The sequence below is a fragment of the Equus caballus genome, chromosome 5, assembly GCF_041296265.1.
Source record: "Equus caballus isolate H_3958 breed thoroughbred chromosome 5, TB-T2T, whole genome shotgun sequence".
Taxonomy (NCBI): domain Eukaryota; kingdom Metazoa; phylum Chordata; class Mammalia; order Perissodactyla; family Equidae; genus Equus; species Equus caballus.
The window spans coordinates 103710566-103724273 of record NC_091688.1 but is presented as its reverse complement, the minus strand read 5'-3'; the positions used below and the strand labels follow the sequence as shown (position 1 = coordinate 103724273).

General features: G+C 40.6%; 1 protein-coding gene across 11 annotated transcripts in view; it reads left to right on the top strand.

The window, feature by feature from the left end:
• Positions 1–13708, top strand: part of PATJ (PATJ crumbs cell polarity complex component) — a 302489-nt gene that overhangs the window by 12447 nt on the left and 276334 nt on the right. For all 11 annotated transcript variants that reach the window (XR_011438912.1, XR_011438911.1, XR_011438913.1 and 8 more), the window contains exons 5-7: positions 4049–4188; positions 9264–9459; positions 11434–11562. Coding sequence is in view for 8 of the 11 variants with exons in the window: in XM_070267562.1 (XP_070123663.1) it covers positions 4049–4188; positions 9264–9459; positions 11434–11562 (465 nt within the window). In the remaining 3 variants the exon portion in view is untranslated. The remainder of the gene's footprint in view (positions 1–4048; positions 4189–9263; positions 9460–11433; positions 11563–13708) is intronic.

Genomic DNA, 13708 nt, shown 5'->3' with positions numbered 1-13708 from the left:
CTGAAACTGTTTTTAATTTTATATCAGAACAGAATTAATGGGAGTTAGAACTAATGTAATTTGGAAAATCTGGGGAAACATTCAGAAGAGTCGTCATCCAGTTTTATCCCTGATGCCTGTTACAAGTTCAAGGACAGACATTGAGCTTTGGATGTGTTGGTTCTGTGTTTATTCACCTCTCTTTCTAAGTGTCTTAAAAAAATGAATCTTGAATTTAAAAGTTAAAAAGACCTTCAGGTGTGGTAGTTAAATAATGTTCTATACCTAATTGGTTTTTGACTTTATGGCTCTCTCCCCTTAATTTGACTAATTATTATTATTTTTATTTTTTAACTTTATTGAGGTCATAATATTTATAACATTGTGAAATTTCAGTTTTACATAATTGTCAGTCACCATATAAATATGCCCCTTTACCCTTATGCCCACCCCCAACCCCCTTCACCTCTGGTAAGCACTAATCAGTTCTCCTTATCCATGTTTTTGTTTATTTTCTATATATGAGTGAAATCATACAGTGTTTGTCTTTCTCTGTCTGGCTTATTTCCCTTAACATAATACTCTCAAGGTCCATCCATGGTTTTGCAAATGAAACGATTTTGTCTTTTTTTATGGCTGAGTAGTATTCCATTGTGTATATATACCACATCTTCTTTATCCAATCATCAGTTGATGGGCACTTGGATTGCTTCCAGGTCTTGGCTATTATGAACAATGCTGCAGTGAACATAGGGGTGCATAAGTCTCTTTGAATTGTTGATTTTAAGTTCTTTGGATAAATACTCTGTAGTGTGATAGCTAGATCATATGATATTTCTATTTTCAATTTTTTGAGAAATCTCCATACTGTTTTCCATAGTGGCTGTACCAGTTTGTACTCCCACCAGCAGTGTCTGAGGGTTCCCTTTTTCCACATCCTCTCCAACATTTGTTACTTTTTGTCTTGGTGATTATAGCCATTCTAACAGGTATAAGGTGATATCTCATTGTAGTTTTGATTTGCATTTCCCTGATTTGTGATGTTGACCGTATATTCATGTGCCTGTTAGCCATTTCTATATCTTCTTTGAAAAATCTCTGTTCATATCCTCTGCCTGTTTTTTGATCGGGTTTTTTGTTGTTTCATTGTTGAATTGTATGAATTCTTTATATATTTTGGAGTTTACCCCTTGTTGGATATATGATTTGCAAATATTTTCTCCCAGTTGGTGGTTTTTTCATTTTGTTCCTGGTTTCCTTTGCCTTGCAGAAGCTCTTTAGTCTGATGAAGTCCCATTTGTTTATTTTTTCTTTTGTTTCCCTTGCCCAAGTAGACATGGTATTCAAAAAGATCCTTCTAAGGCCAATGTCAAAGAGTGTACTGCCTATATTTTCTTCTAGTAGTTTTATGGTTTCCGGTCTTACCTTCAAGTCTTTGAATCCATTTGGAGTTAATTTTTGTGTATGGCCAAAGATAATGGCCTGCTTTCATTCTTTTGCATGTGGCTGTCCAGTTTTCCCAACACCATTTATTGAAGAGATTCTCCTTTCTCCATTGTACGTCCTTGGCTCCTTTGTCGAAGATTAGCTATCCATAGATGTGTGGTTTTATTTCTGGGCTTTCAATTCTGTTCCATCGATCTGTGTGTCTGTTTTTGTACCAGTACCATTCTGTTTTGATTACTGTAGCTCTGAAGTATATTTTGAAGTCAGGGATTGTGATGCCTCTAGCTTTGTTCTTTTTTCTCAGGATTATTTGGCTATTCAGGGTCTTTTGTTGCCCCATATGAATTTTAGGATTCTTTGTTCTATTTCTGTGAAGACTGTCATTGGGATTCTGATTGGGCTTGCATTGAGTGTGTAGATTGCTTTAGGTAGTATGAACATTTTAACTATGTTTATTCTTCTAATCCATGTGCATGGAATATCTTTCCATTTCTTCATGTCATCATTGATTTCTTTCAATAATGTCTTAGAGTTTTCATTGTATAGGTCTTTCACCTCCTTGGTTAAATTTATTCCTAGATATTTTATTCTTTTTGTTGCAATCGTAAATGGGATTTGTATTCTTGAGTTCTCTTTCTGTTAGTTTGTTATTATAGAAATGCAACTGATTTTCGTCAGTTTATTTTGTACCCTGCAACCTTGCTATAGTTGTTGATTTTTTCTAATAGTTTTCTGATGGATTCTTTAGAATTTTCTGTATATAAAATCATGTCTTCAAACAGCCGGAGTTTCACTTCTTCCTTGCTTATTTGGATTCCTTTTATTTCGTTTTCTTGCCTAATTGCTCTGGCCAAAACCTCTGGTACTATCTTGAATAAGAGTGGTGAGAGTGGGCACCCTTGTCTTGTTCCTGTTCTCAAAGGCTTTCAGTTTTTCCCTGTTGCGTATGATGTTGGCTGTGGGTTTGTCATATATGACCTTTATTATGTTGAGGTACTTTCCTCCTATACCCATTTTATTGAGAGTTTTTATCATAAATGGATGTTAGAACTTGTCAAATGCTTTCTCTACATCTATTGAGATGATCTTGTGGTTTTTATTCTTTATTTTGTTGATGTGGTGTATCACATTGATTGATTTGAGGATGTTGAACGATCCCTGCGTCCCTGGTATGAATCTCACTTGATCATGGCGTATGATCCTTTTTTTTTTCCCCTAAAGATTGGCACCTGAGCTAACAACTGTTGTGAGTCTTTTTTTTCTTTCCTTTTTCTTCTTCTCCCCAGAGCCCCCCAGTACATAGTTGTATATTGTAGTTGTGAGTGCCTCTGGTTGTGCTATGTGGGATGCTGCCTCAGCATAGCCTGATGAGCGTGGCCATGTCTGGGTCCAGGATCCGAACCAGTGAAACCTTGGGCCACCGAAGTGGAGTGCATGAACTTAACCACTTGGCCCCAGCGCTGGCCCCAGCGCTGGCCCTGCGTATGATCTTTTTGATGTATTGCTGTATTCAGTTTGCCAATATTTTGTTGAGGATTTTTGCATCTATGTTCATCAGCCACATTGGCCTGTAATTTTCCTTCTTTGTGTTGTACTTGTCTGTCTTTGGTATCAGGGTGATGTTGGCCTTGTAGAATATGTTGGGAAGTGTTCTGTCTTCTTCAAGTTTTTGGAATAGTTTGAGAAGGATAGGTATTAAATCTTCTTTGAATGTTTGGTAGAATTCTCCAGAGAAGCCATCTGGTTTTGGACTTTTATTTTTTGGGAGGTTTCTGATTACTGTTTCAATCTGTTTTCTTTTGATTGGTCTATTCAGATTCTCTATTTCTTCTTGTTTCAGTTTTGGGAGGTTGTAAGAGTCTTAAGAATTTACCCATTTCTTCTAGATTGTCCAATTTGTTGGCATATAGTTTTTCATAGTATTCTCTCATAATCCTTTGTATTTCTGTGGTATGTGTTGTAATTTCTCCAACTGATAATTATTTTTATGTGATGCTTTTGTTGCTTGATTACATCTATGAATTTCTCATGTTGTGAATGCAGCTGTTAACTAAAGCAATAAAATACTTGTCTGTCACAGGTAGAACCCATTTGAACGGATGGTGGCCTTTCTGTAATCTTTCAAATTATCCTAATACAATGGAGTATTAATGCATCACAATAGAATTAAAAAAAGAACCCTAGAAAATGCAGCTGTTCTGACTTAGGCTAATCACTAAACAGAAAGCAACTTTTTAATGTATCTCATTTGCAAAATACACTTTGCATCAAGAGAATTTAGAGATATTCAGTGTAAAAAGTAATTTGAATTTACTGTGGGAAAGCACATTTTCTTCAGGAATTTGCGTCCATCTGGGATTTATCTCGTGAGGTGAATGAAGTGTGGAAATCCCTCTCTGGCTCCCTGAGGCTGCAGAGCACTGCACGTTCCTCCCACGTTCTGCTGAAAATAATCGAGTGAGAGGGTTTCCCGGAATAGTTTATTACTGAAATGCTACGTGTCTTCGGTTTTATCGAGATGACCTAGGAGGAGCTGTTGTTGTATTCGCAAAGGAGCAGTTTCAGTTCCTCAGAAAGGGTGTGTCGGTTCGGTGTCCTTCCCTGCCTTTTCACCCTCCCTTAGGGCCGCCAGGTCGAGTACATCGATATAGAGCGGCCTTCCGCCGGAGGCCTCGGGTTCAGTGTGGTGGCCGTGAGAAGTCACACTCTGGGAGAAGTTGACATCTTCGTGAAGGAGGTCCAGCCAGGGAGCATAGCGGACAGGTGAGGAACGTGTTCATTTTGCGTTTTGCCAATTTTTGTCTGACTGTTCTGACAACAATGCTATAAAGAGAATAGAAACTAGTAATAAAAACAGAACAAGAGCAGCTAATGCTTCCCCTCCCTCTTCCACGCATTGGTCAGGCCGTTGCAGGTGCTCTCACGTATAATTGGGGCAGCGGTGTGGCTCGTGGTCTTGTTAACTGCCTCTTATAGATGAAGACAGAGTTCAGAGAGGTTCAGCAGCGCACCTGGCGTCACACAGCTGTTAATGCTGGAACCAGGATGTGAGCACAGGGTGGTCTGACTACACAGCTCGTGTTCCTCCTCCTCCACCGCTCTCACACGGAACCCGGTGCTTTAGCTGTGGTCTCGTCAGTAAGATGGGAATCTGCACTCTCAGACTATATCATTCATTAAACTTAAGATTACAGTAGCTTTTTTGGTGGTTGTATCACGCTGTTGATTATTTTACTTTTCTTCAATTGAAAGCCCCCTCGAGCCTGTGGGATCCCCCATTGCACTGTGTCTTGGTTTAATTTTTAAGGGGTGTGGAGCCTTGTGCTTTGTCTCTGTTTGATTTCAGGTCTTGAGTTTATTGTTTTTAACAATCACACTGTTCGTTACGTTTACTGCCTGTTAGAATAATAGCAGCAGTAGCAGTGTGATTATGAAAACGTTCTCAATTGGTGATAGAGTTTTGAATTCACATTCTCCACTCATGGGGGATCAGTTCAGGGCTTCCCAACTGGAAATAACAGATTCAGAAACGATGGGTTCCCGTGACCGTGCATCTGCGTTCTGCCACGCAGTGTGGCGTCCCTCACGTGCGTTCTAGGAGCCAGAGCAGCGGTCAGACACGTGTGAGGAGCTCTGTCCTATGCTTGGTGATTGGGTGAACAGAGTTAGGGTAATCGTGTGGCTTACTGTCCAAGCTGGAAAAGTTTTGGGAGCAAGAGGCTGTGCCATTACTAATGACACTGAGACCACAGGTATAAACCAGGAGGGATCTGGCAAACCTGGACAATCCAGGGTGAACCCAGACCTCAGGTCACTCAGTGTTAGCTTGCTCATGGCTGCGCAGTCCCTTGACAAAAAGCCTGTTTAACTTCGGCCCAACTTTTTAATTTTTTTCCTTTTTTTTTTGAGGAATATTAGCCCTGAGCTAAGATCTGCTTCTAATCCTCCTCTTTTTGCTGAGGAAGACTGGCCCTGAGCTAACATCTGTGCCCATCTTCCTCTACTTTATATGTGGGACGCCTGCCACAGTATGGCTTGAGAAGTGGTGCATAGGTCCACACCTGGCATCTAAACCAGTGAACCCCAGGCCGCCGAAGCAGAACATGTGAACTTAACCGCTGCGCCACCAGGCGGGCTCCCCCAACTTTGTAATTTTTTTAAACTTTAAAAAATTATATTTGGGATATAATTCACATAACATAAACATTGTGATTTTAAAGTGTACAGTTCAGTAATTTTTAGTGTATTTTCAATGTTGTGCGACTTTTTTGTGGTCCGTCATTATGTCTCAGTTACTCTGTACTAATAGGTCTGTGATCGCAAATTGGGGTGGGCACTTCCAAAAGAGGACTTTGCTGTTTGGAAGTGTGCAAAAAACCCCGACCAAGGCTGAGGAGTCAGGTGGCCTCCCAGAGGCGGTGGTGCTTGAGGGAATTTGAGAGGAAAGAGTGGGGTCTGTAGAGAGCAGAGGCTGTCGGGAGAGGAATAACGAGACGCTCTTGACCAGCAGCCCTGTGGGCAGAGGGAACACAGCTCATGTCCTTGGAGTGTGGCTGGTACTTGCCTGGCATGGAAGGTTAGTGCAGGATGGTGTGAGAGGGGCTGGGGCGAGGTAGGGCCAGCCAGGCAGGACCTTCTCGATCGTGCTAAGTGGCCTTCACGGTCAGTTCTTCCTTTCTTCTGAGGACTGTCCACACAGAGCTGTGTCATTGTGGGAGCTTGCCTGAGACCTGTTGGCTCTCAAAGTCATGGGAATCCGTTATTTCTGAACGTTGGGATGGAGAGACCAGGACTGGTCTCCCCTTGGATGCAAAGGTCAATTCAGTTTCATAGTATGGAGGAGTTAAATAATAAATAACAGTAGTGGTAAAACTAATTCTGCTCAATTTTAGAATGCATCAAAATCGTATTTTCCAGGAAACTTCTCTGTAGCTTGTTTATCTTAGGCTGAGTTTATATTCCCTGAGCAGATACTAACTGGAAAGAAACAAGGTGTCCTGGAAGTCTCTTGGGTAGGGAAAGAGGAGGATTACAGTAGATCAATTTCCAGAAAATAGAAAACTTGTGTGTGAGCAAACTAAGGACTGATTTATGCAAAATGAGTTACATCAGAATTGAAAAGATTCAAGAATAACTTATTCCTTTGGGATTAAATAATAAATTTTCCTAATGAACAAGCTGTGAATAGGAATTTTGGTGAAGAAGTTAGAGAAAGGACGACACTGGAGATGGGAAGATGAAAGTGATTCCGGACAGTGTCCTGTAGCGGTCACATTTAAAAATACGTGTTTTGGGCCCTGTGGCCGAGTGGTTGAGTTAGCATTCTCTGCTTTGGCGGCCCAGGGTTTTGCCGGTTTGGATCCTGGGCGCGGACGGGGCACTGCTCATCAGGCCATGCTCAGGTGGCGTCCCACATGCCACAACTAGAAGGACCCACATCTGAAAAAAAAAATGCAATTATGTATGGGCGGCCTTTGGGGAGAAAAAGGAAAAACAATTAAAAAATAATAAAAAAAATAAAAATCTAAAAATACGTGTTTCTTTAGGACTAGGGAAAAGTTCGTAGGCAAGATTCTCAATTTTGAAAATATGTATTTTGAAATTGTGAAAATCATTATGAAAGTGATACATGCATATAATAGAAAATTATAAAATAGAGAAATCTAACAAGGCAAAAAAAGAAAAACCCCAAACCTTTTGGACTTTGACCACCCTGAGACAACTAGGAAATACCCTAGAAGGTTTTCTTTTACTAAAGATAAGGTCATGGAGTACATTCAGTATCTTATTCTTACTTCTTAATATACCATAAGCCTTTCCTAATATTAATAAAAGAATATGAAAGCAACATTTTAAAATGCAACATGATCTATTGTGAGAGCCACCCACAGTTTTGGCCCCCAAAATGGAAATATCCAACTTGCTAGTTTCAAAGGAGAATCTAAAGTGGATGAGTCCCTGTGCTCAGAAAGCCTGAAATCGAACAGGAAGGATTTAGCTGGCTCTGTGGACAGCATCGTTAGTGTAAATGAATATGCCGTGAGTGATAAATGAGCGGTTCGGAGCACCAGTGAGGGAGAGAGACAGCTGGACGGCGAGGGAGGTCTGAATTTGGCTGAGCGGAGTGGAAGGGCATAGAAACGGAGGGAACCGTTTACACAAGAGCAGGACGTGCAGACGTGTCTGAGAGGAAAGAGTAGTTCAGAGTAGCGAGAAAAGGCGTTTGTGAGGCAGGAAGCTAAGCTGGAAGAGTGCTTTGGGGCCAGGTGTAGCCGTGTTTGTGTCTTAGAGGTCAGAAGTTATAAATTCGGGTCCATGACAAAGTTCTGCTGAACCTGCTGTGACCTGAGAAAAATGAGGGCAATAGAGTGGAATTTTCATGGTTCTAAATTTGTGAATTAGAATTCTTCGTTCAGAGATTAATCCCTTCTCAGAGAGAAAATGTTGTTTTATGAGACAATCCTGGCAAGAGTTTTTCTTTCCTTGTTGGTCAATAACTGCAGATAATCATACATTTTTGAGTTGGGAAATACCAGCCTGAAGAAAGCCTAGAAAAATAAACCTTGAGGGATTTTCGAGTTCGGTTTTAGGTATTAGACAAGGAGTCTCAGCTGGACAGTTGACGCTGGGGCTGGAAAGGAGGAGCTGGGTGGATGCAGGAGAGAAAGGAGGGTAAGAGAGAGCGGTAGGAACGGAAGAGGACGGTTCTGGGAGATCCTGGAGTCAGGCAGAAATCAGAGCAAGTCCTACTCCAGCACGCACTTTGAGAAGTCAAAGAGTTTACTTCAGGGGCTGGCCCCGTGGCCGAGTGGTTAGATTCGAGTGCTCCGCTTCGGCGGCCCAGTGTTGTGCTGGTTCGAATCCTGGGCGCAGACATGGCACCACTCTTAGGGCATGCTGAGGCGGCGTCACACATGCCACAACTAGAAGGACCCACAACTAAAATATACAACTATGTAGTGAGGGAATTTGGGGAGAAAAAGCAGAAAAAAAGAAAAAAAAAGAAGATTGGCAACAGTTGTTAGCTCAGGTGCCCATCTTTAAAAAAAAAAAGAGTTTCCTTCAGAATCAGATTTCTTGGATAGGATGCTAAGCTTGCCCGGGCTCTAGTTTCTCACGTGTATAATTTAACTACTTTAAAGGCGACTGAGGATTAAGTGAGATCACGTCGGCAGAGCATTTAGCACAGCACCTGGCTCATAATAAGTGCTCAGTAAAAATTAACTAGAATAGTACCTTTTTTTTTTTTTTAACATTTTGCTAATTTCTTTTAAAAATAGTTCCTTTTACTGGGGTTAGCAGTGGGGAGATTGGGGCAGAGAGTAGGGCTCAGACGTAGATTTGGAAGTAATCCCTGTTGATTTTCAAGGAGAGTGTGGCCTCTATTGACAAACGTTGGAGCAGTGAAGGACGTGGGGCCGGGATGCATCTGCCAGGGGGAGGTTGCTGGTGAGGATCTACTCACCCCAGGGTGGGACGTGTTGCAGTCAGGTTGGAAGGGTTCAGGAATACAGGGTATGTGCACGGTCCATACTGCAAAACCTTGGCAGTGGGGCCCTTGACATTGTTTTTGCTTATTTTTCTAGACAAAAGTCTTTTAAAATGTGTGTGGGAGTGTGTGTGTGTCAGGGGGTGCTCTACTTAATTGGTTAATTAGCTAATAAATGCTTTGATGACAAGCACTCTGAAGACCTCTGTTATATTATGTAATTATTTGAGTGAGTGTCCTAAATGAAGTAGTACCATAAGAAATAATCTCCTCAACTTGAATAATAGATTTTTTTTAAATCAGACTACTGTATCACTTAAACAATATTTTCTTTTCTGATTTCATCAAGGGATCAAAGGTTAAAGGAAAATGACCAAATATTGGCTATTAATCACACACCACTGGACCAGCGTGTTTCCCATCAGCAGGCGATCGCCTTATTACAGCAAACCACTGGGTCCTTGCATCTGGTTGTGGCCCGGGAGCCAGTCCACACAAAAAGCAGTGCTTCTACCAGCCCACCCGATACAACCCTGCCTGAGACAGTGAGTTGCAAGTTTGGAAAAATACTCAATTTTGAATTACGCCATTGATTTTAAGGAGTGCGAAGACATTTAGAGGGTGTCATTTTACTTGTCAGAGTTTGAAAAAGATAATAATATCTCCAAATGCAGCATTAGCATATTAAATAAGATATTTCATGGAGGGTTTTTTTTGGTTCTTTCCGATAGTTCTCCTTATTTAAGATTATTATTTAATATAGAGGGCAAATTGTAGTATTAGGTATAATTTATTGGGTGATGGAAAGAGTCTTGTGTTCCTTGGTGATGTAGCCAGTTAATTAATTAAGCTGAGAGTTTTTATTAGAGATTTACTGTTGAGTGTCTTAAGTAAGATTTGGTTATTTCAAAAGCATTATTTTTGTAAATTATATTGGGTGTTTATGACTAGCCTATTGATACTGCAAAATTATGGAAGTTTTTCTTTTTTTCATGTAAGGATGTATACTGAGCAATTTAGAAGAATAAAAGTATGTGTCTCTTTTGGGAATCTTTAAACTTGCTTTATAACATTTTACAGATTTTGGCCTGCATCTTTGGAATGCGAGCTAATAAATCTTATTTTCTTATAACACTAAGTGCTAGCTGATGTATTTAATTTTTATTCATTGGGACAAAAGGGAAAATAGACTGTCTGGGTACAGTACAAGGTCACAACAACACGAATTAATATATGGACGTTTTCCCTGTTGTAATCAGTCATATTTATTCAGCACAATTTACATAATAAACAGAATGAACAGAGTGGCGAGTTGTTTGGCCCTGTGGTTGAGACCCAGGGCTCTGTACTCAGACTCAGGAGTGGGGTCGAGTCCGGCTCGTCCACTCCCAGCCGTGCCACAGTGGGCGGGTTTCCTGACTTCTCCATACCTCAGCTCCCTCGTCTGTTACTTGGAACCAGTAACAGTGTCTGCTTCACAGAGATGTCGTGAGGACTAGTGAGAACGCACGTGGAGAACTCAGCACAGTGCCTGGTGCCACGAATGTTAGCTGCTCTCACTAATTCAACTATATTTTTGCACACATTGCTGCTGCCCAGGTATTAGATATTGTTCCAGACGTGAATTTATTAAATATTCCCAATATTTCTGGTCATTTTAACATTGCACAGTAACTTTCCAAGTTAGTGTAATGGAAGAACTAAGTAGTAAGTACGGCCTGGTGATCTTGAGAGGGCGAATATTGTCCTGCAGTTGGATTCTGCGAGTTTGGTGCGCGTTTCTGATGGAAGCCTGCCAGTGAGAGGGAGACACTCGTGTCTTTTCTGACTTGTGTCGTCCTATTGCTCTATCTTCAGTCGGGCCTGCTTTCCTCTCCCTGGTAGGAGTCTCCTGAACTGGTCTCGGCACCTCGTGTCCTTCTCCCCATCCGACTTCATGTTGCTGCCAGGTTAGCCTCCTGAACCGCCGCTGTGGCCCGGGCTCCCTCCTCTCAGACTGCCCTTCCTCCCACTCGCTCCTCCGGCCAGCTCCGCTCAGACAGTCCCTCGCGCGTGAATGCCTTCTTCTCTGCAGAGCAGTTAAAATGCCTTCTCTCCTTCATGCTTCCCATAGTCACTCACTGGATTTGACTGCTCGCCTCCACCCTCACAGCTTTATAGTATTTTGTGATGCTCTTCCACTTCAGATACGATGTAGCTCTTGGTTCCTACGGTGTGCTGTGCACTATGCCAGATGTTGGGCGTGGATGGGGCATGAGACTGTTCCGTCCTCTTAGGATCACAGTGTCCGATGATCCAGGATTCGGCCCTGTGTTCCAAGTTCTCTCTCTACTGGCTTGTAAGACCCTTAGGGGCAGGGACCATGTGATCATCTTTACATATCCCCTAGACTCTAGAAACTGCCTTCGTTAATTGTAAGAAGGTTTCCTTCGTGGTGTCTCTGTTGCTTTAGTGATCGCCGTGTTGAGAAGCTAAGACTGTTGCTAACACTCTGACTCTTCCTTGCCATGAATCTGTAGGTTCGCTGGGGCCACGTTGAAGATGTTGAGCTCATTAATGATGGCTCCGGCTTGGGCTTTGGCATCGTCGGAGGAAGATCGAGTGGCGTGGTTGTGAGGACGATAGTTCCTGGAGGGTTAGCAGACCGAGTAAGTTGACCTTCTTTGTTTTTGTTTGGTTTTATACAATTTAAGTTGTATGGCTTGAAATGTGATTTTGTAACATGGGTTACTAGGATATGTGATTCCACAACTAGAATTTAAGTAGATCTAAAAATTTTTTTTCCATAAATGTTAATGTACATTCATTCTGCTTTACTTTAGATATTTCCTAAAGCAACATTTTCTTCTTTCTTTTTTTTTTTTTTGCCTGTGATTGGTGGTCTTCTTGATTCCATCAGAGGATGATATTTTTTATTGAAAAGAACTGTTAATGGATATTGTATTCTGAGTGACTGTATTGTTCTCTCCAAGGTTATCTTCCAAGGGCCTAAATGTTAAAATCAGATGGTACAGTGATTGTAAACATGTGCAATGTTGTACATGGTAAATTTCACTTGAATTACAGTTTTCTAGCGTCATAAATCAAATGACTTCACTTCATTATTTAGCTGTGTTTAAACTGAAAGTGTGCCATTTTCAAACTTATTAACTATTTCTGCTTAGTTTTACACTGAAGAAAATGTTAAATTCTACATTTAGTTTTTAGAAAGTGGTTTAGAAATTTGGCTATGAAGTCACTTCGTAATGAGCTCAGATTATATAGACTGTCTGTGATAATCAGAATAATAAGTAAATTTCACTGACTAATATCCAGTTACGTATAAATTTATCCATTCTAACAAACACGTCAAGTGAGAATGAACTTGCTGTGCAAGCACAGCTTTGAGACGAGTCCTCAGCTCCTCATTTAACCAGCATCGCACCACCTTATACAGTGTGGAGCCGCGAACATTCCTACTCTCCCTTCAGCATCCAAGTGGGTGCATTTAGAGCAGTGGCTCTCATGGTTTTGTCTCTGGACCCCTGGGGGTACCTGAGTCTCTTGCAGGGGTTCTGTAAGCTCAAGACAAGTTCTCTAATAATACTGAGATGTTATGAGCCTCTCACTGTGTCAGCATTTGCACTTATGGTGCAGACACAGTGGTAAACTGGACCCGTGGTGCCTTGGTGCGAAACGGGGCAGTGGCTTCAGTCATTGCATTCTTCTTCGCCATGTGCTTGCCACAGAAAAAGAAGCAAAACGCCAGAATCACTTAAGAAAATGCAGTAAAAATTATTGGTTTTAGTAAATTTTGACCTTTAAGTGCATGTCTTTTTAATATTGTGTGACAAAATGGGATGTGCCATACGGCACTTCTGCCGTATACTGAAGTATGGTGTTTGTCTTGAGGAAAAGCATTTGTGAGACAAACCAGCGACTTTTTAACATGGAGCAGCATTTTTCTTTTTTCAATTTATTTTATTTTTTTCTCTTATTCAAAAAAGCTTTGGAGATGTAATTAACACACAACGTTATATTAGTTTCAGGTCTACAACATAATGATTTGCTATTTGTATATATTGTGAAATGACCACCACAATAAGTCTAGTTAATATTTATCACCACACGTAGTTACAAAATTTTTTTTTCTTGTGATGAGAACTTTTAAGGTCTACTCTCTTAGCAACTTTCAAACATACAGTGTGGTGTTATTAATTATAGTCCCCATGCTGTACATACGTCCCCAGCACTTATTTATTTTATAACTGGAAGATTGTGCCTTTGACCTCCTTCACCCATTTCACCCACACCCACCCTCCACCTCTGGCAACCACCAATCTGGAATAGCATTTTTATTTTTGAAAGAATAACTGACAGAAAAATTATGATTATTTAGACTTGACTGTTTGGCAGACATTTTCTTAAAAATGAATGATGTGAGTCTGTTACTTTAAGGAAAACAATTGACAGAATTTATTGGTGATGATAAAATTTGAACTTTCTAGGAAAAAGTTAGAATTTTGGAAAATTCGTGTTTTACCATGAGCTTGAAATTTCCCAGTATTTAAAGACTTGATTAGATTGTTGGTGATGTTGACCTACCTGATTTTTTGATATTATATAATGAAATATGTCAGTATTTGGAAGATGTGCATAACTGTGAATCAATATTTTCTGAAGAACAATGCATGATATAACACAATAATATATGGGTAAAAAATCCATTCAAAATTCAAGACTGATCAATAGATTTTAAAGAAACAGTATCTCAAAGTTTATTGATGTAGTTTAGATTCCACTTTGCAACTGACC